This window comes from Melanerpes formicivorus, unplaced genomic scaffold (assembly GCF_026170545.1).
Source record: "Melanerpes formicivorus ecotype bairdi unplaced genomic scaffold, bMelFor1.0.p_v2 SCAF_12, whole genome shotgun sequence".
Lineage (NCBI taxonomy): Eukaryota > Metazoa > Chordata > Aves > Piciformes > Picidae > Melanerpes > Melanerpes formicivorus.
The window spans coordinates 2,433,798-2,461,701 of NW_027142364.1; the positions used below are offsets into that span (position 1 = coordinate 2,433,798).

General features: G+C 44.2%; 1 protein-coding gene across 1 annotated transcript in view; it reads left to right on the top strand.

The window, feature by feature from the left end:
- Positions 1 to 27,904, top strand: part of LOC137444370 (multiple epidermal growth factor-like domains protein 6) — a 246,621-nt gene that overhangs the window by 198,899 nt on the left and 19,818 nt on the right. Inside the window, exons 19-27 of the mRNA XM_068144947.1 lie at positions 295 to 420; positions 1,590 to 1,721; positions 2,724 to 2,852; positions 4,700 to 4,831; positions 9,188 to 9,316; positions 16,340 to 16,468; positions 23,143 to 23,256; positions 24,874 to 25,002; positions 25,820 to 25,945. Coding sequence (XP_068001048.1) covers positions 295 to 420; positions 1,590 to 1,721; positions 2,724 to 2,852; positions 4,700 to 4,831; positions 9,188 to 9,316; positions 16,340 to 16,468; positions 23,143 to 23,256; positions 24,874 to 25,002; positions 25,820 to 25,945 — 1,146 coding nt within the window. The remainder of the gene's footprint in view (positions 1 to 294; positions 421 to 1,589; positions 1,722 to 2,723; positions 2,853 to 4,699; positions 4,832 to 9,187; positions 9,317 to 16,339; positions 16,469 to 23,142; positions 23,257 to 24,873; positions 25,003 to 25,819; positions 25,946 to 27,904) is intronic.

Genomic DNA, 27,904 nt, shown 5'->3' on the forward strand with positions numbered 1-27,904 from the left:
TGTGTGAACATGGTGCTCCAGGATACAGTGTAGTAGCAGTGAGTCACAAGGCTGAGGCCAGTTACTAAAACAAACATTTGTGCAGGTAACTGCAGTTCCTTGTAAAGCTGCAGGCACAGATGTTCTCAAGCTCTATTGCAGTTAATTAAAGCTCACTGGTTGTTGAGACACTGCTGGTAACATAGATCACTTGGTACCATCACAGCTCTGTTAAAAATTGCTGGAGGTGCTGCCTCCTGGTGCATTCTGAATGCTTCCTTATATTAATTGTGTCTTTGGGTTTTGCCTGTCCAGCTTGTCAGCCTGGGAGCTTTGGGGTGAACTGCCAGCAGAGGTGCAACTGTGGAGAAGCACCGTGCCACCCGAAGACAGGGCAGTGTCTTTGCCCAGCTGGGAAGACTGGTGCTACATGTGAGCAAGGTGTGGTAGATGTTGGACTAATGGGTGTCTTGATTTGGAAGTCACAGATAAGAAGTAGAATTACTCTCTTTCCCACCAAAACCCCTATGATGCAATAGGCTCAATGTGCAGAGCAGGCAGAGGAAATGTCTTGGTGCAGAACATGAGACACACCACATGGGATTGCTTGTAAAGAGTCAGAGAATGGTTTGGGTTGGAAGCTCATCTAGTTCAACGCCCCCTGCAGTCATCAGGGACATATTCAATGAGAGCAGGTTACTCAAAAGGAGGGAAGGTGACTCAGTCACCCTCACCTGTCTCTTTACTCCAGTCAATAATAGTGATCTGTGTGCTGAGCTGAGACTATGCAAGTTGGGCAGCAATACCAGGGCACTGCATCAACTCTGAGACCCAGGGCAGAGCTTGGAGCTGTGCTGCCATATGCACATAGTGTGATTTAGGAGCTATTGAAGGGACTTGGCCAAAGACAGCTCTTGTGGAACCAGCAAATGAAGGACCTGGGACAGAGGAAGAAATTAAAAAGGATGGTATTGTTGTGGCTAGTTAAGGGATGAAAGAAGCCTCAAACACACTGAACTACCATGAAATGCCCATTCTCCACTTGCAGAGCTCTGGCTATTACATGCCTGAGGAGCATCTGCCCTGTGTGGACCTCAGTTGTGACCAACTACTCCATAGGGCAGGAAGTCGGTGGAGGAAGTAGAGCTGTATGGAGATCTGTCCTTTACATCACATTCCTCAGGACTAGATGGCCTGCACTTAGCCCAGAACAAGTGCAGCAGCAGCCCTCCCCTTCTGCATCTCTCTGCAGATCGCCATTCTCTGGAGAGTTCCTTCACTCTGTGCAGCAATTTGTTTTTCAGAGGTGTCCAAATGCTTTTGCTGTTACATCAGAAACCAAACAAAAAACCCCAGGTGTAACATGATGAAAGTAGGAAGACAGCCTTTGGGTCTATCTTTAGATGTGTTCTCATGTGCGGGGGCATGTTGACTCTTTGAGAAGGTTTACAGTGACAGCTCTGTAGGTCTAGAGAGATAATCCAATAATCCTTTATCCAGTGTAGTTTTACTGCCATTTTTAAATTCAAGGCAACAGCAGAAATCAATAACTGCCTTGAAACAGAAAATGGCACTAGGGACATCCTGCATGATTTTTTTCTTGTTTCTAGATTGCCCAGTGGGATGGTGGGGACCAGACTGCCAGTCCTCCTGTGAGCTCTGCACCAATGGAGGCCAATGCAACAGAGAAACTGGAGCCTGCGACTGCCCCCCTGGCTACACTGGGCCATCCTGCTCTGCATGTGAGTCCCCACATCAGCTTTCCCCATGAGTAGAAAGTCACTGGAAATTCAGTTTATGGCTTGACTACCAGCTTCTTGCTTTTTTCCAAGGTCCTTGTGACATTAGACAGACTGATCGAAGATAAGGTTTCCTTTGGCTTCTCAGGCATTTCTCATATTGGATGTGCTTTTATTATCATTAGACCTCATTTCTGGCAACCTATACTTAGGCATGCAACGTTTAATAACCACAGTACTTCAGTTGTAGTTCTGGTTGGCAAGAGGTGCTGGCCAGTTGGCCCCTATGGCACCATTCATGTGTTATGCTTGCAGCAATACTTCCTGATGTATAGAATTTAGGATTAAACAGCAGTGAGGATGAAGTAGGATCAGTGCCATCTCTGCAGATCCAGCAGAGACTATGGGAATATGCTCAAGCAACTGGGCTATGCCACCATGGCATAGCTCCTTATCCAGCCTCTGAGTATTCATAAAATCATTTTGACTGGGAAAGACCTTTAAGATCATTGAGTCCAGCCATTAATCCAGCAGTGCCAGGTCACCACTAAACCATGGCCCTCAGCACCACATCTGCAATTATACATCTATTAAATGTCACTTGGATAGGGCTGTCATGCTGGCATGGACATGCTCTCAGAGACAGCACTGTTTCATGTGAGACCTCAGTGGTGGCACTTTTTTCCTCCTTGTTAGTCACAAAAATGCTTTTGACAAAGGTTTGCTCAGCACTTCCACCCTCCCACCCCCCATCCCACTTCATTGATTGATCCTGGGGTGCAGGCAAAACCACCCAAAAGTCACTCTAGCTGTTCTTGCTTCACAGGACTCAGCCCCTGACACCCAGTTTACAAATTGCAGTGTTTCTTTCGTGTGGCTGGTTTGATTTCTGGATGCAGCTAATGCATGTTTTAGGGGCCAAGCTGTTGCTGCTGTCTTTGAAAAGATCAGCCTGTTCTTGAGTTATTACCTAGGTGAAATCACAGTCTGCTCATCTGTTTCCAGCCTGTCCTGATGGTTCCTATGGACCAAGCTGCCTGCTGTTGTGCAGCTGTGGCAGCAGTGCTCAGTGTCACCATGTCACAGGAGAGTGCATGTGTCCCCCCGGCTGGACCGGCCACGACTGCGAACAGCGTAAGTCAGAGTCATGTTTGCGCCACAGGGACTTAACTGGGGATGTAAGAACCAGCTCTGTTTGTTCTTAGCTTATTACAGTTGGAGGTGGTTTTTTAATATATTTTACTAATGTTCTTGCTTCTGAAATTGTGTGTTTATGGGTTTGCACAGCCTGGGTGGTTGTAATCCTTAATTATCTAGGTTCAAAGTCCTGCAATAGATGGCTGATGAAGCGCAAAGTATTGATGTAAGCTCTTATTTCAACACTATGGATCCCTTTGCCCAATACCATCTGTCCTGTCAGTGTTTTGACTGACAGACAGTTTTGGGGTTGGGGTTTTTTTTTGTTGGTTTGTGTTTTTTTCATTTTCAGAGCAGATTAGTTTCAAGATTAATTCTCAGTTTTTCATTTTGTTTAGGGGAGATTTACTCAACAAGTGAGCGGTGTGTACGGTCGCGTGTCTTAAGGTCACTTCTGAACTTGAGAATACAAATGCTGGGAGAAATGCTGTTCTCTGGGAGAGCAGAGCATCCTTCTGTTGACTTTAGCAGCACTCTCTATATTGATGGCTGTGGAAGAGTGCAGATTTGCCCTTTTTGGATAGCACCATATAAATGTTAAGCCATGCTGCTTGATTTACTATTTTTTTTTCTCCTTTTCCTGTTTCATGTCTTTTCTGCTTGATTCGTTATGATCCCTCTAGCAAAAAGCCAACAGAATACAAACCTCCTTTTTAGACTTGGTGGTAAGCACATAAAATCATGTAAATTAACTGCCAGTTTTGGCAGCAATGGGTTTTGGAGCTGGCTTCTCAAATCTGGTACTGAAGAAAACAGGGAAAAGCTGAAACTTACACCAATATGCCTATCTTTAAAAAAATCAAACCAGTTGGCAGAGCCATTTAGATAGCTTTCCATAACTCTCTAGGCTAGCTAAAGAATTAAGCAACCGTGTCAAAGGAAAGCTTTTATTTCTCTTCAGGAAAAGATAGGGGAACAGTTGTTTTGCAGAGATGTCTTAGTAAGGCAGCTCTGCAGCTATCACAGGCCAGGCATGAAACAGATGCTCAACTCCAAAACCAAGTTGCCCTAATTGGCAACTCCTCCTTACAAATAAGGAAGGAGATGTGCTTCAGCTCTGGTACATTGTCACAGTCGCGTCAGTGTTATGTGATTTTCAGAATGAAAGGAGTAAGTTGCTTTAACAAAGACTGAGAAATTTCTCTTTCTCTCTGTCCATGTTGCATTTCCCAGCATTTTGAGAAAAATATGGAGTATGCTCACAAATCTGTCTTGTTTTACCCTCTAGCCATCCTGGTTATGTAGATTTTTTGCTAAGTGAGTCAGTAGCTGATATTTTATTTCCAGGATATTATGCATTTGTGACTGTGGATTGATTGATACGGATTGACTATGACTGATTAGTTTTATGTGGATGGCATAATATCTGCCTACACACCTCCCCTTTCAGCTGAAATAAACCAGCAAAAATTGTGTTTATTTCCATTGATTCATGCATCCTGCTGCAGCTTGAGAGTCTAATCCAGAGCGCCTGTATCTCAAGGAGCCATTTTGCATCTTTTCTACTCTCTCTTTTATAGAATCATAGAATTGTTCGGGTTGGAAGGGACCTCAAGGATTATCTAGTTTCAACCCCCGCTGCCACTGGCAGGGATGCCTCACTCTAGCTCAGGTTGCTCAGAGCCAGCCTGGCCTTAAAAACCTCCAGGGATGAGGCTTCCGCCACCTTCCTGAGCAACCTGTTCCAGTGTCTCACCACCCTCATGGTGAAGAATTTTCGATGTAAGATAAGGTTAGCTGAGCTCCAGGTTGATTCTCAATGTAAATACTGCACTCCCTTGCAGCCTGCAGTGGTGGCCGCTGGGGACAGCGCTGTGAAAACTCCTGCGTGTGCAACAACGGCGACGGGAGCTGCGACCCGGTCACTGGCTCCTGCTTCTGTGAGCCCGGATTCACTGGGAAACGCTGTGAGCAGAGTAAGTTGCCACTTTGTCAACACGAGGAATTTGCAAAAACATAAATACTTTTCCTTGCTGTGGTGGGTTAGAGTTTCCCATTAACTAAGCACGACCAGCTCAGTAGTAAGCAAATGGAAGCTGTATTTACAAAGCAAAAACTACACTCTACAATGGAATGCAATGAAAATGTACAAAATATACAGTATTTACAATATTATACAGGTATTTACAATCAGGAAAATAACACAGAAAACACCCCTGTCCCCCCTCTGGCTTTCCCAGAGAAGCAGGGAAGCTGCTATACTGCCCCTCCCCAAACCTCCCAAACCCCCTTGTACCACAAGAGGGAGAAGCTGGAAGAAAGCAGTGTTAGTCTTATCTCAAGGTCAAAGGCATTAACCTCCCAGCAGAACAGCCCAGAGCAGCTAGAACCACAGGAGAAAAGGAATGACAATGAAAGTAAAATGTGTGAGATGTTATGGCACATCTGCCTCCATCCCACACATTCTGGCCAATGAAATTCATTTAGAATAATCTTTTGTTTTCCTTTTTACACCCAATAGTGTATTGTTTGTGTTTTTCTACTTTTCTGCTCAAAATCTGCATCTAACTTTTAAAGGCATAGCCTAAAACTGCCACACTTGTTAATTCCCTCCAAACAGCCCTCCAGTCTACCCCAGCGCCTCACAGAGCTCTCTGGTTTCATCAGTGTTAGATAGTTCCCCTAATGTAGATTCCAGAAACGTTATTTTCAGGCTTGTTTTGGACTCAGCAGCTATTTTTAATGGGAAGACCTCATGTGAATGATAGGATTGAGCTATGTTTGACCCCGTGGCATAAAACTTTCTATGTTGATATTATTTATCCTGTTTTAGGTCCACAATTTTTCTTCATAAATCTGTTTTTGTTTTGTTTTGTTAAGGCCAGGCACATAGGAATGCTTCACATGCACATAACAGAAGCAAAATCAGGAAGATTTTAGGGTCCTGTCATTAGCAAAACTAAAAATGCACAATAGTGTTGCCAGAGGTCTCTGATCTCCACTATTCTGTCTGTAAAAGAGGTCAATAACAGAGGTCTTAAGAGGATAAAAATCATAGGATCATGGAATAGTCAGAGGTGGAAGGGACATCGGGGATCACCTAGTTCCAACCCCCCTGCCATGGGCAGGGACACCTCACACTAGATCCAGCCTGGCCTTAAAAACCTCCAGGCATATAGATGATTCCTGATATGCTTCTCTACTCAGGAACTCAGGAGACAGAAGCAATATCTCTATATTTAATATAAGCGTGGGAGGGTTCCCATCAATGTGCCTATTTCCTTTCGATTCCATGCAAACATTTGGTATCCACTTCATTTTCTGTCAATAAATTGCATAGAATCATAGAAGTGTTTGTTGGAAAAGACCTCTAAGGTCATCAGTAAATTAAGCTGCTGCTGCTGCTATTATTATTGATCGTATTGATATTGTAAATAAAATAAAGAGTTTATCTATTAGTTTAACAATCTTACAGTAGCACAGATGTAGCTACCAGAGTCTTGGCAGAACTAACTGCTTGTGTCACACAGAAATGTCAAAACAATTAATCTGGAATGGTGACCTGAGACAAAAACCCTGGAAAGTTGATCATACAGCTCTTGTTGTTGTTGGCACAGAGGGATGGAAGGACAGTTAGTCAGGAAGACCATCTCCCAGAGAAAGAGCTGCCAGTTCCCCTTCTCTTTTGCTCTTGACCTCTCTCAAAACAGCATCTCTACAGACAGAAAGTAACCAAATGCCTTGTTGTGATCTTCTCTGGCAAGGCAATCAGTGAAGCCATTGCCACCAACAAAAAATGTCTGGCAGCTCCTAATGTTATTTCTATTTAGTTTCTGATTTATTTGGTCTGGTATTTTACCTCCCTTCAGTTATGTATGTATATGTGTGTGTGTATATATATTTGTATATAATAAGTACCTATAAATCTTGGTGTGTGTGCAGGATTATGAAAGCCATAATTCTCCCCTAAATGTTTTATACAGCTCTGGAGGTGAGATCTACTCTGCTCCTGAGGCATCTCTATCCTCTTGCTGCATTTCAGGCTCTTCCTTTTTGCAGCTTTGCAGGCAGCTCAGGTTCTGTGATGGGGTGGATCTATCTCAGCATGCATTGCAGCAGGCTGTGCCTGCTTGAGCAGAGGGCAGATTCTGTGTGATGTGTACTGTGAAATCATTTGTGAAGTGTACTGACCCGTTGCCATCACCTTGAAAGCCTTGGCTGGAGGCTAAGTGCTGTAGGTCTGGAGAAAACTCAGCTGAGGGGCCCACACCCATTACTGTGCTGGAATACTATTTGCCTTGCATAGGTGAAAGTGCTTCCCTAAGCAGGACTAAGCTTTTAAGGTGGAAGTGCACTTCTGTGTATGTACTCATTCAAGTAGTGTAGAGAGCTTGATGCACAATGATCTGCAGCTTTGGGAATAGGAGGAGATGCAAATGCAATTTTGCACCAGTACAACCTGAGACTGAATTTCATTTGTAAGTGCAGAAACTGCCTTCAAACTTCTCCACATTTACACAACATCCTATTTTTCAAAACAGATGATCAAAAGTAAGGAAATAATTGAGGTCCTTTTCTATCCTTCTGCCTCCCATCTCAACCTATAGCCTCTGTAAGAGACTCAAGGGTTAGCTTCAGTTAATAGAGAGCCACCAAACTGCAGGAGCAACCAATCATCTCCTGGGCTGCATCAGGAGGAGTGTGGGCAGGAGAACAAAGGACATGATTTTCCCCCTCTACTCCACTCTGGTGAGACCTCACCTGGAGTACTTCTTCCAGTTCTGGAGCCCCTATTACAGGAAAGATCTGGAGGTGCTGGAATGTGTCCAAAAAATGGCCATGAGAATGATCAGACTGAGTTGGGGTTGTTCAGTCTGGAGAAGAGATGGCTCCGAGGAGGCCTTGTTGTGGCCTTCCAGTATCTCAAGGGGGCTACAAGAAAGCTGGGAAGGGACTTTTGAGGGTGTCGGGGAGTGATAAGACTGGGGAAAATGAAGAAAAACTAGAGGTGGGTAGATTCAGATTGGATGTTAGGAAAAAATTCTTCCCCATGAGGGTGGTGAGACACTTGAGCAGGTTGCCCAGGGAGGTGGAGCCTCATCCCTGGAGGTTTTGAAGACCAGGCTGGATGTGGCTATGAGCAACCTGCTCTAGTGTGAGGTGTCCCTGCCCATGGCAGGGGGATTGGTTCTAAATGATCTTTGAGGTCCCTTCCAACCCTGACACTTCTGTGAAATTCACACCAGCCCTGATCGTTGCCTGCCTGTGGTACCAAACAGGCAGCACCAACTCCCTACTCCCATCCTGCCTTTTATTCTAGGCATGGAATCCAGAACCATGTTGGAAGGGACCTCCAGGATCATCTGGTCCTATATTAAGTTGTCACTGAGGATCCTCATTGTATTCTGCTCTGTGTGATTCTTACCAGATTGCCTAAACATCACTTTGTTGATTGAAATGCTAAAATTGTACACTTGAAAAAAAGAGATCTGGCAATCATTTACACAACTCATTTAGAGGGGAGTTCACAAGACCTTCAAACATCAGTAGAGGTCCTGTGAAATATTGTGCTTAGCCAAGCATATCTCTCTATTCCAGCCTGTCCAAAATATCTAATATGAATTAGGCAACTGGCCTTATTCTTAATTGATTTTCCTATAATCCTGGAAGAAATTATTTTTGCTCTCAAGTGTTGTTTTCTGTCTCAGATAGTAAGTACCATGCAAATTTCACCATGCAAAACTCCTTACATTAGCTGCTGTGGAAATGGAGTTGTTAATCTGTGCCCCAGATGTAATGTTTTCGCTTGAATTTTTCAAAGCAGAGCCTGAAAATAAGATGTGCAGCCTTCATTTTGGAGCTTTCTGAAGGAAGCTACCACATTTTTCATATTTTCTCACTCTTTCTGGGGAAAGGAACTTGCAGGAAAACAGAGGATAGGGCCTCAAAAGGAGGTGCAAAAGCTGGGAGCTTCCTGGCTGATGGAGTCCCAGAGATGTGCACATAAGGGACTCCAGACCGGTATGCAAAGTGTCATCAAGCAAAACCTGTGAAGTCCCAGGCTTTGCAGCTCTCAGATGATATTAGTTTTCTGTGCAGAATTTAGTCTTTCAACACCCTGATGTTTTTCTAAAATAGACTTTAATAAAACCAGCCCAGTTTACCCAGGCCCCAAGGAGAACACTTAATCCCATCAGCTCTAAGGCGTTACCATTAAGCCTTGGTTCTTCTTTTGCAAATAGTAACGATTCCCATGTATCTAAAAATTCCTCGTGGATCTCTGATCTGCACCAGAATTAACCCATCATCTGGTTTTGATTCCTCCACTGCAGGATGCCCCGAGGGAAGCTTTGGCCTGAGCTGCGAGGGCAGCTGTCAGTGCCAGAATGGAGCTGCCTGCGACCATGTGAGTGGAGCCTGTACTTGCACGGCAGGATGGACAGGAACCTTTTGTGAAAGAGGTACTGCTGCTCCCTCCAGAACTTTTTTGTTTCTTTTATTGTTTAATGCAGAGAGCTGCTTTTACAATTTACAACACCTGACCTAAATAAGCCATTGAACTGAACTGGAAGATGATACTGAAGTGTGTACTTCTGTCCTGACTCAGCAAAGCATTTTGCCAGGTGCTTAGCACTGGGTGCAAGTTTTAACAGGGATAAAATGAGATACATGCTTAGGACTCACAGAAACATAGAACGGTTTAGGTTGGAAGGGATGTTAAAGAATATCAAGTTCAAATCACCCTTCCATGGGCAGGGACAACCCAAAGCCCCAAACAACCTGGCCTTCCACACTTCCAAGGATGGAGCATCCACTACTTCTCTGGGGAACCTGCTCCAGTGCCCCACCACCCTCACAGTAATAATCAGCACCCTCACAGTACTAAATCTCTTCCTAACCTATATCTACCCTCTCTGTTTGAAACTCTTGCCCCTCATCCTATCACTGCAATCCCTGATGAGTCCATCTCCATTTTTCCTGTAGTCTCCTTGGAAGGCTTCTACAGGGTCTTCCTAGACTCATTCTATATTACATTTTTAAGAAGTTTCTCTCTTTTAAAATCAGAGTCCTACTATTTGAACAGGAAGCAGGAAGGTACTTGTCCTGCCTTACACTTGATTGTTTCTAGTGCTGCTCTAAAATGTGTTAGAGAAAAACAGAGGTCTATACATGTTCCCAAAGGAACTCCTTAAGAAGAGATACACTTTTGACTTTAATCAGTCCAACAGATCATTTTCTATTGCCTGATAATTTGGTAAGGTGTTGGAAAGGTTGGAGTGGATTCCTCAGAAACATTATGGTGAGCCAGTCCTGTGGCACCATCTAAGGAGCTTGCTGTCATTGTGCAGATCATAGAAAATACAGTCTTGACTACAACAGGAGCAGCAGGTAGTCAGTCAGACATGGTGAAAGTTATTGAAGTGTAAATGACTGAAGATTCTACAAATGATGATCGTTAAACCAAAGGCACAATTATTTTCCTTAACAGAGCAGCTTTATCCAGTAGTTTGCGAGGAAGAGGCAGCAGTCGCAGGCAGCTGCTGCCCTCTGATGGGAAGGGAGCTGCTCCACAGCCTTACCAATATAGAGGCAAAGCACCTGGCTTGCTGGAATTGAGATACTGTTTGATCTTCCCCTCTTATTCTTACCAGGAATTACTACACTAAATAAATTATCTTCTCAGGCTTCTGCTGCAAAGTGTGCCTCAGAATTTATGGTATCTTCTCTGTGTTCCTTCTTAAAATGATTTAGCTGAAGTCTGTTTTCAAAAGCCTTTTTTTTTTTTAATAAATAATTCATTATTTTTTTAATTGGAAAAGCAATCTGGTTATCTGTGTTGTGGTGTAAATCTGCTCCTTCCAGTAGGAATCAAACTGGTGACAAAGAGGCTAAAATATCCATTGCCAAAGTAGGTGTGAGGAATATGGAGAAACCTGGGCAGCATCTACTGGAACAAAACATCAGCAACAAAAATCAACCCAGCAAGTTTCAGCTTCCAAATCAGTCATGCTGGACATGTTTATCTTTTTAAACTCCTGAAAGTAGCTTGTGGAGGAGAGAGCATAATTCAGTGCTTACTGTTCATACCACTCTGATTTCTCTCTAGCAGGCAGAGCGTTTGCTCGGAGCTGACCTGTGTTACCTTTTCATGTAGAAACTTTCAGCCAGAACAGTTTGGCTGCTTGCAAGAGATGAAGAGGCAGGAAAATGTGTGGGTGGTTTGCCCTTGGTAGAGCCTTCTTGGCACCTCTGAGGAGCTGTAGCACTTCTGTTTTTAGTGACTTGGAGATTGGCAGGGTTTCCTTCTGGCAGGGATGTGCTTTTTGCCGTCCTCTTGGCAATCCACCCACGTTGGCCAGGCTCTGTGCCTCGCAGACAAGAACATAGAGATTGAGACCCAGCATGCTGAGTTGCCTTGGCCTTCTCATATACTACTGATGCTTCATCCAGGGCTGGAAAGGACTTTTCCATCATCACAGAGACGCTGAAATTTTGCAACCTTCTCTGTTCAGAGTCCTTGGAAAAGACAGTACTTTACAAAATCTAATATTGGTTAATGTAAACAACTAATACTAGTATCAGCCCTGCACAATGAATGTGTTTGAACCTGCAGTTGTTACTTCAGGGGTTTTGCATTGGGGCAGCATGGGATCCAGATTTGAGATGAAATTGCAGAAGTCCCCAAGACTGCCTTTAGTTTTTTTGAGGTTGGTTTTCTTTTTTTCAGGTATAAACAAAGTATGGCCATTTTTCTTTTCATTCATTTACTACCTTTAGCATGATGCAGGGCTTTATAGCTTTATATCCTAGACCCTGTTGCAAAACTCCACTTCAGTGGCCATTTCCAAGTTCTTTATTTGCTACAAATTTCCATAATCTCTCCTTGCTGTTTATTAGCATTGTTAATCTAATCTTAGCCCTTGCTACATCTCAGTCTTGGCCTTTTTTGGTATCTCTTTTTGTCGTGAAGTTATCCAGGCTCATCTACCTCACTCTGACTCTGTGGATGCATACTAGTGACTGTAGAAAGCTCTTGGAGGATTTGTCACATTGAGCAGTCTTGCTACCAGCTGATGTGCTGCAGTGTCTTGACCAAGTAACCAGTGCTCATCCCTTGGAGAGACAGCCAGCCTAAGGGTCGTCAGCTGTCATGCTGGAGTGTGTTGTGGTGGTTGAGGCAGGGCAATGCTTCAGTCATATTTCATTTTCAACTGACTCAAGGCAAACCTTTCATTTCTCTGGATTCCAGGATTTCAGAGGTGTGACCCAAGACCCTAAATGTCATTCAGTCTTCCCTGAAAAGAGCGTGAAGAGACGCGGGGGGGACAATGTGGCAACTCAGAAGATATTTGCATTATTCACTGAGAATTGGTATGCACCTAAAAATACTGCCTGCCAGTAATACAGATAGCAGCCAAAACCACATCATCATCCACCAGCATGGGACAATTTCCAAGGTAGCCAGTAGCAGGAGGTACTCTTGCTCCAGGATACAGCTTTGCAAGACTTTGCTGTGAATTACTGAGGAGCTGGCTGAACTCCTGGGCCCTCAGCTGCAGGATGCTGCCGAAAGACCTCACACTTCAAAGTACTTTTGTCTGTCCATCATTATCTTAGTTCTGTTCTGCTCTGACCAGCTTCAGTTGGCTGTTCTTCATCTCTACCTGGTCTCATTCAGTCATACTTTTGCCTCTCCAATAGTGCTCTGAAAGAGAGAATGGACATTTCTGAAGGTCATGCATGCCTGCTCCATCCTTCAGCTCTGTTCAGTCTATTGGAAAAATGAACCTGGTGAATCTTTTAACTCTTTCAAAAGAGCTGCAAAAGGAACAGAACCATTTCAGTTGCCAAGTGGGTAACACTTCTAAATAAGCCTGAAAAGAAAAGAATCTACTAAGAAATGTTTGAAGGCCACCTGAAAAACCCAGAAAATGCTTCCTTTGCATTTTCTTGAACGCATCAAAGTGATACAAGTCAAACTCTTGAAGAAACACTGTGTGGTTCTTCACAAGGTCTTGACGATGGTGAATGTTACCAAAGGTAAATGAAGAATTTTCAGTGATTTCTCAAAAGTGGTGCTGCTAGCAATGCTTCTAGATACCTTTCCTATCTGAGAGAAGAAGGCACATATGAGGTTCTGGCTCAAGCAACAATTAATGCCTCTGTGTTCCTGTAATGTGATAGTAACAAATGATGGCTTTGTAAGTCCTTTCCCTATCCTGTTGAAGCACAGATAACATGAGTAGCATTTTCTCCAGAAAAGGTGCCCATCGTGCTCACCCACTGCTGCAGCACTTTGGTTTTGATGCACTGATAAATAAACAGGCAAGTAAAAACGAACAAAAATAATGCCTGCAGATCCTAAACCAGGCTTTCTCATAAAAGTAGCTAAATATATCAATTCTTGCTTCAAATAAATGTTAAGAGCTGACATGCAGGAAGCCTAAGCCATGGCCTTCTGATATCAGGCAGCCCAGAAGCCCACCAAGAAAACCAAAGAGGTCGAGATGTGTCTTTGTTCACCAGCCCTGCTCCCCCTCTCTTGCACACCAAGCAGTTCAGGTCACCCCGCCCTGCCCTAGGGCTGCTCTGCTGTTGTTTGGGAAGGCAGATTTGGTTTTATTCTCTGAAGTGCTGAGAATCTGCTGTTCCTGCTTTGAAGGTGGTGATTGTCTTTCCTGCACCATGATGATGATTAATTCCATCCCCTACTGTTCTGGTGTGTGTTGTGTGACCAGTTATGGGATAAGGCCAGCCGAAAGCGAATTATCCATTTTGCTTCTTGATCCAACCAAATATTCCCAAACACCACGCCATTTGCCCTCAAACTGGGGACAGCAGGAGTCTTGGAGTTCTCCTGCAGTACGTTTATTAATTGATGCATGAATAACAGCAACATGTAGCCCTTGTGAAGAGCAGCACTCAGAGTGTGCATTTGAACTGCTATCTGAATCAGCACGACTGCAGGACAGGCTGATTTCAGCAGTTAATCATTGTCGTAAGAGAGCCCAGCAAGATCCCTGGTTTAATAAGTTAAAAGAGAAAAAGAAATGCTGTGTATGTCTAGGAAGAGCTGACAATGCTGTGTAGTCCCTGCACTGAACAAAGGAAAACTTTGTCAGCCTTTGAAGTTACCTAGGGTTAAGTGGGAGAAGTCCTTTCTGGTATGCTGTGCCATACACACCGCTGAAGCATAATGAAGAAGGACATCAAGATGAAAACCACATGCTGATGCCTCCTCCTTACAACTTGATAACAGCTCTCTCCCCAGTATGAGCTGAACAGAGGCTGATGGATGTGTTACAGTTTTCTATTATGAGACAGCACATATTTGGGAAGTGGTGTAAGCCTGAAATCTTTTTCTATGCCAAAGAAGAAGCTGCAGCCTGGACAGAATGAAGGAAAAAGCAACCTTTTGATTTTGAGTAGACAAAACAATCATATACAAGCTGAGCAGGAGCTCTGAGAGCAGAGACGCCAAAGCAGGTGGTGGTGGATAAAAAGCTGGACAGGAGCTGGCAGTGTATGCTTGTAACCCAGGTGGCCAGCTGTATCCTGGGCTGCATCAAAAGCCACATGGCCAGCAGGTCAAGGGAGGAGATTCTGCTGCTCTCCTCCACTGATGTCCAACTCTGGAGTCCTCAGCACAAGGACATGAAACTGTTAGACCAGGTCTAGAAGAGGTCACAAAAATATCAGGGGGATTTAACACCTATGAAGAAAGGCTAAGAGAGTTGAGGCTGTTCAGCCTGGGGAAGAGAAGGCACCAGAGAGACCTTATTGTGGCCTTTCAGTACTTAAAGGATTCTATAAGAAAGCTGAGGACAGAGTTTTAAACAGGCCCTGTTGTGACAGGACAAGATACAGGGAAGAAGTTTTTTTGCACAGGGGGTGATGAAATGTTTGCCCATGTTGCCCAGAAAGCTGGCAGATGCCCTACCCATGGAACCATTCCAGGTCAGGTTATTTGGGGCTCTGAGCAACCTGCTCTAGTTGAAGATGTCCCTGCTTACTGCAGGGGACTTGGGCTTTCAAGGTCCCTTCCAACCAAAACCATTCTCTGATTCTGGGTTGTGTTGCCACACTTACCACTATCACTGTATGAAGGTCCAGATTTGCCTGAACCCCCAGTTACTGAATTTCCTTCTCCTTGTAGCCAAAGTGCTTTCTACCGGTGGACTGAACTCTTATTTATGGAAGAGGTGGCAAAAGTAGACTGGGTAAAGAAAGAGCCTGCATGTGAAGAAGAGACAGGGCAAGGAAAGGGGTGGAGGAGTCCAACAGTAGAAGAAATGTATAACGATGTGATTGTGACTTAAGAGCCATGAAATGAGTGTGGAGGCTCATTGGGTACTCGTGTATGTAACAGTAAGACTCTATTGAGAAACCAGTCATTCTGATTTCATGGTAGAAGTGTGAGGACTGGGATTTAAATATGTTTATCTTGAAGAAGCAGGGCAAAGATCTAAGTTTTATTGCATAACTGCTCATTTAATGAGCACCATCACTGCTGGGGCCGAGTGATTTGAGGAGAGAACGACATACTCCTGCGTATCTACAGATTTATTATCATTTAGTATCACATAATTATGCATGTACTTATATAAGCTAAACACACACGTGGATGTGCAGATGGAGAGGTTAAATTAAGGCTATATAGACAACATAATTCCTAATTATTATTATTTATTTGCTGTTTTTTTTTACTCTGTGTAGCAGCCTTAATGTTCTTGCAATGCAACGTTTTGGGTATGATGCATCCCACTTACAGGCACCCATGGCTTATTTTTCACTGCTGTCAACACTGCTCCTGGCATAAATTATATCTAAGGAGCTGCTCTTCTTTATGTGGCCTACATGTAGGTACTGAGCTCCTTGAGCTCCCTGGAGTTGTTTTGCTGCATTTAATTTGTATTGGTTTTTTTGTTGTTTGGTTTTTTTCAACTCATTCTTTTTGCCAAGTTTTCATTTCAGCACTGAACTACGACCCTGTGGCTTATGTTCATTGCTAAAAAAAAATACATATCTATTTCTAAAGTATCAGGAGAGTAAATAGGAGCATAAGTTTTTGCATTTCAGGAAGGCAGGGAGATCATCAGAGAGGGCCCCACTGTCATGCATTAAGTTGAATTATTTCCTGTTTTCTCTGTTCATTACAGAAGCAAAAGTAGTGGCTTGTGGGAGTCCAGATCCATTCTCTCTTCTGTTTCTTGGCTTTTCAGTATTCTCAGCCCTGTTTTTCTGTGCAGAAATCAATTGGTGTGTGGTATGGGCTCATGTGTTTCTGAGACACACGTGGCAGAACTGAGCAGGCTTAACCCTCAAAGCCACTTTGGCTCTTAAGTGTTGTCAAAGAGTGATGTGTGACAAAGCACCCAGGAAAAAAAATGAGCAGCACCCTGTGTTTTCAGATCTCTGAACTAGAATTTACCCAGAAAGGAAACGGGAACTCTGCTAAAAATGAAATTTGTTTGTATTTTCAGCTTGTCCAGATGGATTCTTTGGGCTTGACTGCCACCAGGTGTGCAAGTGCAAGAATGCTGCTGGCTGCGACCACATCCTGGGAACCTGCCGCTGCCTCCCCGGCTGGCTGGGAGAGACCTGCGAGCAGCGTAAGTGAAGACCACGCTCTCCATCCCACCTCACAGACCCTGCCAGCACTAACACGAGGTTCTCCTGGGAATGGAGGATAACCACTCAGTTTAGGAAAGATGTTGAGTTGCTTGAACATGTCCAGAGAAGGGCAACAAAGCTGGGGAGAGGTCTCAAGCACAAGCCCTATGAGGAGAGGCTGAGGGAGCTGGAGTTGTTTAGCCTGGAGAAGAGGAGGCTCAGCGAGACCTTATTGGCATCTACAACTACCTGAAGGGAGGTTGTAGCCAGTTGGTCTCTTCTCCCAGAAAACCAGTGACAGAATGAGAGGACACAGTCTCAAGCTGCACCAGGGGAGGTTTAGGCTGGATGTTACAAAGAAATTCTTCCCAGCAAGAGTGATTGGCCATTGGAATGTGCTGCCCAGGGAGGAGTGCTGGAGTCACCATCACTGGAAGAGTTTAAAAACAGGCTGGATGAGGTTTACCATGGTTTAGTTGATTAGATGATGTTGGGTGATAGGTTGGACTTGGTGATCTCAAAGGTCTTTTCCAACCTGTTTAATTCTGTATTCTGACCTATTAGGGTACAGTTTTGGATAGGTCACATTCCTTTCCAAGGATGCTGAAAAAGGGAACAATTTTTGGGCAGCTGCCTAAATAATCAACTTCTTTTAGTTTTTATTTTTTTAACTGCCATTGGCACTGTCAAACATTACAAGCATCAGGTTTTAAATAGCAGAGCTGTCTGTCTCTTGCCATATGACAAAGCTCTGCTTTTTATTTTCGTGCAACACGAAGAAATGAAGTGTTGTATCTCAGTTTCTGGTGTATCTCATCTCATCATCAATTTAGGAAGTGACAGATTACAAATGTGCAAAGAGGAGTAATCAAGGCTTGGAACTGTTTGGTTAATTGGGCATGACAAAATAGTTCTGAAATTAATTCTTAGAGTAGTTATTTGTTAAAAAAAAAAAAAAAAAAAAAAAAAAAAAGAGAGAGAGAGAGAAAAGAAAATAAATAAGGCAGTTTCCTAGATTTTTCAGAAATATGGATTATCCTGTGCAACCTCTTTCTAGGTGATCCTGCTCTCACAGGAGGGTTGGAATAGATGGTCTCTGGAGGTCCCTTAGGATCATAGAATTGTGAGGGTTGGGATCAGTTCCAATCCCCCTGCCATGGGCAGGGACACCTCACGCTACAGCAGGTTGCTCACAGCCACATCCAGCCTGGCCTTCAAAACCTCCAGGGATGAGGCTTCTACCACCTCCCTGGGCAACCTGTTCCAGTATCTCACCACCCTCATGGGGAAGAGCTTCTTCTTAACACCCACTCTAAATCTACCCATTTCTATTTTTGTTCCATTCTCCCTAGTCCTATCATTACCTGACACCCTCAAAAGTCCCTCCCCAGCTTCCTTGTAGTCCCCCTTAAGATACTGGAAGGACACAATTAAGTCTTCTTGGAGCCTTCACTTCTCCATACTGAACAGCCTCAACTCCCTCAGTCTGTCCTCATAGGAGAGGAGCTCCAGCCCTCTGCTCATCCTCATGGCTCTTCTCTGGACACCTTCCAGCATGTCCAGATCCTTCATGTAATAGGGGCTCCAGAGCTGGATGCAGTACTCCAGGTGGGGTCTCACCAGAACAGTGTAGAGAGGGAGAATCATCTCCCTCGACCTGCTTCCAAGTCCTGGCATTCTGTGTGATTCTGTGATCCCACAATCTTGAAGCTGAATAAGGTTTGGGTTGGGTTTTTGTGTGTGTGTTTGTGGGTATGTATATAAAAAATTGGCTCTTCTGAGTAACCATTTATTGAATTTCATGGGAAATTAAAATAATTTTCTTTAGCTATTGAAATCACTGAGCCTGCTTTCAAAGTTTGGCAGACAGGTGAGGCTTGTTGGGTTTTTTGGGGTTTTTTTTTGAAGATTTTCAGGTTTTAGCCTCTCAGCTTTGTAATTTCACTTCATGATGATGTCTATGTCTACACTCCCTTTTGATAATTCTACTGCAGGACTGTTGTGTAGAGCTGGGGCTCAGGGAAGCTGTACAAAGAGCCAACTTTCATTGTTGGTGAACACTTCCATAAGACTTCTTTAATCCCTAGATTGCAGATTCCTGCAACATAAAAAAATTGGTTTAATGTATAAAATGGAGAGAAATGCTACTTGTATTGAAGCAGCTCCTTTGACCAGCCATATACCAGGCTGTCATCAGTCCTGTTTGAGGACTGCTCTTGCTCTTCATAATATTTTTTCCTCATTAGCAAGCCCCCCAAAGCAGTGTGGCCTATTTCCTGAAAGGATTTCTCCTGCAAAATCCCCTGCTCTCTTGATTTGCAGAAGAGTCAATGCTGGTGAACCTTTCCACTTTTTAAGATATTTCTGCAAACATCCCATAATTTCAGTCCCTTTTCCACCTCCTGTCCCTTCAATAGGAAATCTTGGCTCTCTGTCTGCCACCACTTGAAGACAGTGGTGGTAACAGTTCCCTTTAGTTGTAGGCCAGTAAGATTGCCATGGAACAAATGCTGAGGCAGAACCATATAGCCATGCCACAGAGCAGAAAAGGTGTCACTGAACAGCCATAATGTTTGCTTCTTGGCCACAACCAACTTAGACTGCCCTCAGCTAAGCGGCGGTGTTAGCACTGTGTCATCTTGGCCTTTCCCTACTCCCTGGACTCCATTAGGGATGGGAAGCTTAGTTCCTACATTTTGTTAAATTCAATTAAGAAATGCAACTCTTTGTCAATGGAGTTCCATGCCCTCTCTACTCACATAAGAAAAAAACCTCTTTATTCTTAGACTACAGGCATTAGAGCATTATGCCAGGTTGAGTTATTCCTCATGCTGGTGAAGGTGCCAAAGCCTATGAGGTCTCCTTTCCCTGTAAATAAAAGAGCAAAATCAGTTAACAGAGCAAAGGATAACCTCCTTTTCTCTTGGCTAAACAAGGAGCCTTCAGTTTGGTTTTAAGACTGAACCTCAGCCACGCTGCTCCAAAGCTGCTCAGAGATAGGCAACCATGTCTTGGAGACACCAGCTCACCACTCCTCATCCTTGTCAGGGCTTTAATGTTCCCCTTGCTGGTTCCTGGGACTGGCAAGCCCTAGCAGCTGGAAGGACAGCACTTCTGCTCAAGTAATCAGATTGCAGGCAATGTGCTGGAGGATATTGAGGACTAATTTTGACATCATGGGATTTGAATTGATCTTAAGCTGACCATGCAGTGCATTTTGTACACTGAGATCTAATTATGGGTGATACAGACAGTAATGCCTTTTATTGAGGCTGCCTAACACTCTCCATTACAAAACCATGTTTCTCAACTGCTTGTATGTGAATTCTATTAATCTGGGATGAAATTTGCCAAGCAAGATCTGCCTCAACTTAAGTTTGTGTTTTCTTTTTTCCCTTTTGAGTGGCTGCCCAGAAGATTTTTGTGTCCAAGGAAGGGGTTTAGGAGCAGTATGTTGCCATTTTTATTGTATTTTATTTTTCTTAAATGGACTTTAATTTAGTATTGTGATGCCTCTGATGCAGAAGCAATGACTGATATTTGTTATCTCTTCATGCCAGAGGTGTAACCTTCCTTTCTGTATGCAAACTCATTCAGATTTTGTGGTCCCAAAAATACCCAAAAAACACCAAAACCAAACAGTCAAAACAAAAACCAACCAACCAAACAACAACAACAACAAAAAATAACAATAAACCGACCCCCAAACCCTCTAAAATACAGAATACATAATTAAGCAGGTTGGAGAAGACCTTCAAGATCATCAAGTCCAACCTGTCACCCAACACCATCTAATCAACTATAGCATGGCACCAAGTACCTCATCCAGTCTCTTTTTAAACACCTCCAGGGATGGTGACTCCACCACCTCCCTGGGCAGCACATTCCAATGGCCAATCTCTCTTTCTGTGAAGACTTTCTTTATAACATCCAGCCTAAACCTCCCCTGGCACAGCTTGAGACTGTGTCCTCTTGTTCTGGTGCTGGCTGCCTAGGAGAAGAGACCAACCCCCACCTGGTATAACCACCCTTCAAGTAGTTGCAGATGCCAATAAGGTCTCTCGTGAGCCTCCTCTTCCCCAGGCTAAACACCCCCAGCTCTCTCAGCCTCTCCTCCCAGGGCTGTGCTCCAGATCCCTTCCCAGCTTTGTTGTCCTTCTCTGGACACCCCCCACAAAATCATGTCTCTCATGGTCTGTAGAAGCTGAACACAATTACATATATGCATTTTGCCTTGATTCTACTAGGACTAAAAGTGCCTCTTTCTGGAGCTATTTGGGCTCAGCGGGATCCTCATAGAAACAGTTCTTTGTGGTAAAAGAGAGATCACACTGGTTTGCAAAATAAACAAGCATGGAAAGAATGACTCTTCCAAAATCCTTGCTCAGGGCACTGATAAGCAGAGGTTTGACATTTCATGGTGTGTGAGCACTTGACTTTGCAAATTCCCTGTTCTTTTAAAGCCAAAGCTTTATTTTGGGAAGAACAATCTACAGGAGCTGCATGAAATCAAAGCTTCTGGGCACCCTATGGAGTCTTAGTGCCCATCTTTTCCCTGTGCTCCTTGACACTGTTGACTTCCAGTCTGGAAGAAAATCTCCAGTTTTAAGTGTTCCTTACTCTGCGTGCAGAAAGGGATTTTCAAGGCTGCAAATGACTAAATCCTCCTTTTGCAGACAACAGGCACCAAGGGAAAAATTTTGAAGCAGAAAGAAGTGTGATAATTTAAGCCTCTCTCTTCTGTCTTCCATTTGCACTTCTCCTGAAGAAAGGAGAAAAGGCCCAGGGATATTTGTACTTTCCATTGTGGAACTTCATAAAATAGCTTCAGTATATCACTTGTTACCTTAATCTTCAGAGAAGAGCTCTGACAAGCAGGATTGTCCTATCATCAAGAGGCTTCAAAAAATAAAGTTTGTACCTACCAATAATTCAGCCAACAATTAAAATTTTCTTCTCCAGAGATTTCTGCTTTCTTACCAGAAATACCACTGGATAACTTGTCTTCCTGATAAGCACAACAAGAGCTTCACACACATACTCCAGAAACCTCTCACTAACCACTAGCAACTAGACAGGGGACCTGGTTATGAGCTGTTTTTTTCCTTTGGCTTGGTTATGCTACAGTTCTGGTCTGTATTGTGGAAATTTTTAGTTTTGCTCCCAAAACCATGCCAGAGTTCTGTAGAATGGGTTGAACTTTTAACTTGGCAGCCAAGCCTCATTTGCAGAACAAACTTAACTGTGATGGGACTGAGCTCCGGCACTTTCTTGTGGTTTCCATGTGGATTGGGGTCCAAGCGATGATAAAAATGAATACTGTTGAAAAGCAGCCCTAGGAGAGATGGTGTCTGTGAGAACCACACTGCGAAGAGGGAGCTCCTCAGATGGGTAGGAAAGATCCAAGATACTTTCAACTAAGTTCACTGCTGAGGTCAAGATGGTTTAATGCTTCCCTTCACTTCCCAGGGACATCTCCTTCCACAGCACTGGATCTTGTTCTGAACATTGACAAAGACACAGAAGTTTTGGTCAAAAGTCATTAGGGTCTGATCCTGGGAGATTTAATAGAATTTTAGAATGGTTTGTGTTGGAAGGGACCTTTAAAGGTCATCTAATCCAACCCCTGCAGTGGGCAGGGACATCTTTAACTAGAGCAGGTTGCTCAAAGCCCCATCCAACCTTACCTACGTGAGGCATCTACAACCTCTCTGTACGAGCTGTGCCAATGTTTCACCACCTTCAGTGGTGAAAGTTCAAGAGACAAGGACCTACTGGATAGGGTCCAACAAAGAGCTACAAGGATGACTGGGGGACTTGAACATCTCTTCTATGAAGAAAGACTAAGAGACCTGTATTAGGAATCAAGGCTTATTTTTTTGTCCCCTCTCCAAATCATGTAGCAGTGCTGCAGGGATGAGAAGCTCTGACAGCTTTGTACAAGCGAAGGAGAACCTCTGTAAGGCAGGCACAAAAAACATGCAAGGAAGCTATCCACCTTCATTAGTTTATTGTCTATTTTTTGGGTGAGATCTGAAGAAAATGGGGCAGCAGTACTCTCTGTTTACCACATTTAAAACAATCCAAATCTGAGGTGCAGTGGAGACCACAGGAACCTGCCATTTTTCATCATCAGCAGCAGTGAAGAAGGAGCTGCAGCAAGCGTAGATTTGGAGATGGCTGCATTCAGTTTCCACCTGGGAACCAGCTGCTTAACCCAATGCCTTGGAATTATCACCCCTCTCTGACCAAAGAACGAGACTCTGGGTGAGCAGAGGCATCCAGCTGTGAAAAATGAACGCTGAAAACAATGAAGTTGTCAGTTCTCTTAGCAGGATGCAAATAAATACCTGAGCTGTCAAGCCGGTGGTTCTGCTGGACCATTAGTTTAGCACAAAGACATTCCGCAGGGCAGGGGATGACAGCTGATCCATCACCTGAGCAATCCTGCCCTTTGATAAAAACCTCTCTGGAACATGCTCTGATACGTATTTTTAAGTGTCAGGCATGGTTAATATATGGGCTTAGGCACCTTTATGATGTGAAAAGTGTGTCATCAGAAGCCAGCTTCAAACTGATTTCCCCAGTACTGGGTCATGTCTCAGGTTTACTCTTGTGCAGTGCCTCCTGTGATGCCTCCTGATGGAAATGTTATGGACTTGTCTCGTTGCAGCCTGCCAAGGGGACAGCTATGGGCCAGGCTTCAGTCCTCTTTGTCACTGTCACAGCAGAGCTCACTGTCATCATGTAAGTGGGATGTGCCTTTGTAGGCCAGGGTACCAGGAAGGTACAGTCAGAAATTCCAACCCCTGGCAGAGGACTGTAGAAGGGAAAAATGAAACTTCAGTTCAGGGAACTTTTGTTGACATTTTAATTATCAGCTCAGTGCTCTGTGTTGCCCTTGGGCTTGAATCCACACAATGACATGATTTGGTTTGTTAAATGCATCTGTGATGCCACTGAGTGTAGGAGTTCAGCATGCACAAGGAAGAAGGGGCTGAAACAGAGTCATAAACTGGGAAAAAGCTGATTTTGAAGGCTGATTAAAGGAGAAACAGTCCATAAAAACCCCACTATGACACCAAAACTGTCTTGTTTTATGACCTCCTTTACCATCCCATGCACTCGATTGATCTCTGTCATCAAACCCTGTTCCAGACAGAGGCTAAATCCAGAACATGTTAAAGGCTTTAGGACTTCCAACCTTGACAATCAGACCAATGCACATGACTCAAGCACAAGCCCAGTTCAATGAGCCTTAAGAGAAGAGGCTGGCAAAGAAAGGCTGCACTGAGGCTTACATTGCACATCTTAATCCCCTGCATCCAAGCTGCTAGAAAAAGTTTGTCTACCCCTCTTTCAGAAGGCTCCTTTTCCTGCACTTTTCTCATGAGGTACCTGGCTCCAGTGTCACAGAACTGGGGATACTGGTGGGGATGCTCCTGGGTGAGCTGGAGTGTGGAGTCAGTAGCATCACACAAACAATGGCTGCTCTTTGGCATCAGGATGGTCAGGGAAAGGGGATGAAAGCTGGCAGGGGTAAGGGAAGTGACTTCCCCTTTAAAGCTTGATGTGAAAAGCTCTTCCCATGAAGGAAATAAAAAAAATCAGGAAGGCACCAAAGAGTTCTTGATGGAATTTATGACAACCAAAAACTTTGTTTTGCCTGGAGGCCTCTAATACAAAGCCAAAGCAAAAGCTAGAGAAAGAGTTGTTGTCAGATACAAAGACATTGTCAAACAAACCCTTGTTCTGTCATAGCACATTTTAGAGATTTCTTTTTGAAAGCAAGGAGGTCGAAGAAGTATGTGGGGCTGGGTGAGCTGACCTCTGGTGACTCTGTTTTTACAGAGTAAGAACTTGCTCTAGTTGAGATCTCAAAAGGTGCTGCTCTGGCACATATGCCAAAAAGAAAAATATTAGGTTTTATCCATAGGTGTTGGTTATGATGGGAATTCATAAACTCTCTTAATTAAAACAAGGTAAACTGTGAAATGTCATCAGCCAGCTGTGGGTAGCAGGATCAATTAGAAAAGGAGCTGGGATTTTAAGAGGACTGTACAAATGTTCTGAAAACAGGGAAATGAATAACTTCACTCCTTGAGAAGCTTGGTGAGAATCAAGAGGTAGTTTTTGTAGGTGCACACAAAAAAAAATCTCAAGGCCATTGAAGAGTCATAGCCAATTGCGCTCGTCACCTGCCTTGTAGCCAGACCAGTTTTAGGTTGGTCTGTGTCATTCCTTATCAGTCATGGTCCTGTCATTACTCATTTGTACCTTCCACAGCATCTCCACCATCACTGTTGGGCCAAGAAGGGGTGCAAAGTGGGAAAGGTTATGTTTAACTTGCACCCTTCTCCTGCACATCTTAATGGAAGACTCTTGTCCTGCTTCTTCTTCACAGCCTGTCCTCATGGATGGTATGGTGCAAACTGTCAGCAGCTCTGTGTCTGTCATGGCCAAGCAACGTGTGATAGCGTGACGGGAGAGTGCCACTGTCCCCAGGGCCGGATGGGGATAGCATGTGAGCTGGGTGAGTCCCATTGCATCCTCCAGTGCCTTGTTTCAGTCTTTCTGCAAGGACATTCAGTTTGGTGGGGTCTGATTTTAGACAGCCCAGAAAAAAGAGAGGAGGGCATTGGAATGGGCTCCCACGGAGGTGGTTGAGTTGCCAGCCCTGGATGTGTTTAAAGGTCGTTTGGATGTGGTGCTTGGGGATATGGTTTAGGGGTAAACCTTGTAGAGTAGGGTTATTGGTTTGACTTAGTGATCCTGAGGATCTTTTCCAACCTGAATGTTTCTGTGATTTTGAGGGGCAGAGGGATGGAGAACACCAGCTGTGGTGAGACTGAAAATTATGGGTTGGTTAGTCACAAGTGAAAAGACTCAGGGGAGGTATGGTGTTGGCACTTGAACACACTGTGATCCTAGAAACTCACTGCATGGAATAGGAGAGTAAGCTACTCTCTGTCCCTTGGGGTCAGGGAAGATAGGTAACAAACTCAATTTGAGGAGAGAAAAAGTAATGATAAAAAGTTCTCCAAGAACAGGCTGTTCAGGGGGGTTGTGGAGTCACCCTCTCTGGAGGTCTTCAAGATGCATCTGGATGTGTTCCTGTGTGATCTGTTCTAGGTGATCCTGCTCTGGCAGGGGGATTGGACTGGATGATCTTTTGAGGTCCCTTCCAATCCCTAACATTCTGTGATTCTAGAGAATTTTGCCAAGGGAGGCTTCACAGTCTCCCTCACTGAAGGCTTTTAGGTGTCTCATTGTATTTCAGAGGCAGAAGTATGCTCTCCCTGGAGCCCTTCCAGCCTGGTTCCCCAACAGTCTCCTCCATCTCATTTCAGAGTGTGGTGACAGGAGGTTTGGAGAAGGCTGTGAGCAGAACTGTAGCTGTTACCATGGAGTTTGTGATCTGCACTCAGGGAAATGCATCTGCCACAATGGCTGGAGTGGGGACCGCTGTGATGTTGGTAAGGGCACTTTCTCCTGCAGGTGCTTTGTCTTAACACCATCATCTACAATCAGCCACTTTTGTCTCTACCACCTGAAGCCTGCTTTGATTTTGTAACTTAATTTTCTAGTATTCTGTACACCAGTAAGAAACAATGCTGGTGTATGCACTCACTACAGTGTCCTGCTGTCAGGTGCCTGTCCAAATCCTTTTATCTTCTCCTACTTCTGTTCCCTGCCTGCTAAGATAATGAAGGTGTTTCTCTACCTTATGGCCACAAGGAAGAAAATATGAAAGAAAATGAGTTTTAAGGAGTTTGTCACATGCTGCTGTGTCTCTGAAAATCATTGAGGGGAGCTCTGTAGGAGAAGGTTTGTTTTGGGATAGATTTGGGACAGCTATGTTTTGCCCTTGAGTTAGGAATGTACACCTTATCAGTAATTGATAGAAAGGAATGGAATGGAATAAAATTAACCAGGTTGGACAAGGCTTCAGAGATCATCAAGTCCAACCTATCATCCAACACTATCTAATCAACTAAACCATGGCACCAAGCACCCCATTCAGTCTCTTCCTAAACATCTCCAGTGATGGTGACACCACCACCTTCCTGGGCAGCACATTCCAGTAGCAAATCACTCTCCCCTGGCACAGCTTGAGACTGTGTCCTCTTTTATGGTGCTGGTTGCCTGGGAGAAGAGACCAACCCCCACCTGGCTACAACCTCCCTTCTGGTAGTTGTAGACAGCAAGAAGGTCTCCCCTGAGCCTCCTCTTCTCCAGGCTAAGCAACCCCAGCTCCCTCAGCCTCTCTTCACAGGGCTGTGCTCCGAACCCCTCCCCAGCTTTGTTGCCCTTCTCTGGACAGGTTCCAGCAACTCAACATCTTTCCTAAACTTGAGGGGCCCAGAACTAGACACAAGACTCAAGGTGTGGCCTAGCCAGTGCTGAGTACAGGGAGACAATGACTTCCCTGGTCCTGCTGACCACACTATTCATGATGCAGACTAGGATGCCATTGGCCTTCTTGGCCACCTGGGCACACTGCTGGCTCATATTCAGCTGCTGTCAACCAGTACGCCCAGATCCCTTTTTGCCTGCCCGCTCTCCAGCCACTCTGACCCCAGCCTATAGCACTGCATGGGGTTGTTGTGGCCAATGTGTAGAACCTGGCAGATTTGCCCTTGCTTTAATTAGAGAAAGCCATGTTTGATCTTTGACTCAGAAAAGAATGTAAGCATCTTGTAAATGAAGAGAAAGACTTGGCAGAATTTGGTTGGATGTGTTGAAATGTTGTTTTGTTATTTTAACCTATTGTATGTCTTCTTTACACCTGTGCCAGCAGAAAATAACCTATTAATATGTGACACACATGCTTTCTAAAAGAGTATATAAACTTGCTGTATAACATAATAAGCCTCTTGGCCTGGAAGCTGTGCTTGTAGTGCCTTTAGGATGATCAAACACCAAAACCATATAATTACTGAGCTCAGCAATTTGGTCTGTAATGGTTCAGATTGTACCAGTCTTGCATGTAGTCCATGTTGTCCAGATTTGATGTAGCTGCCTGGCACGTTTAAATCCATCTAAATCCCAGAAATAGAAAACTCACAAGCAGTAGACATCAGATGACTTGAAATGTGCTTTCAGCTTGGGCACTGAGGTGCTGTGATTTTCATGACCTACAAGCAATTTTCTGATGTTTTCTGAGGTGCTGAGGACTCCCAAAGCCTCAGCCACGAGCATGACCTATGAAGCCCCTCACTGTGACAACTTTCCTTTTCCTCAGGCCTTGCTTTGTCTTTGATCACATTACAGAGACCTGTGAGGTGGAAGGCAGTATGTAGTCACAGCATGTTTTCACTTTTCAAGTAACTGTCCCTTTGCCCATCTATAATTGGAAAATGGAGAAAGTTCAGTTCTTTATATTTAGAGGTTATAGAGCACTGGAACAGGCTGCCTAGAGAAGTTGTGGAGTC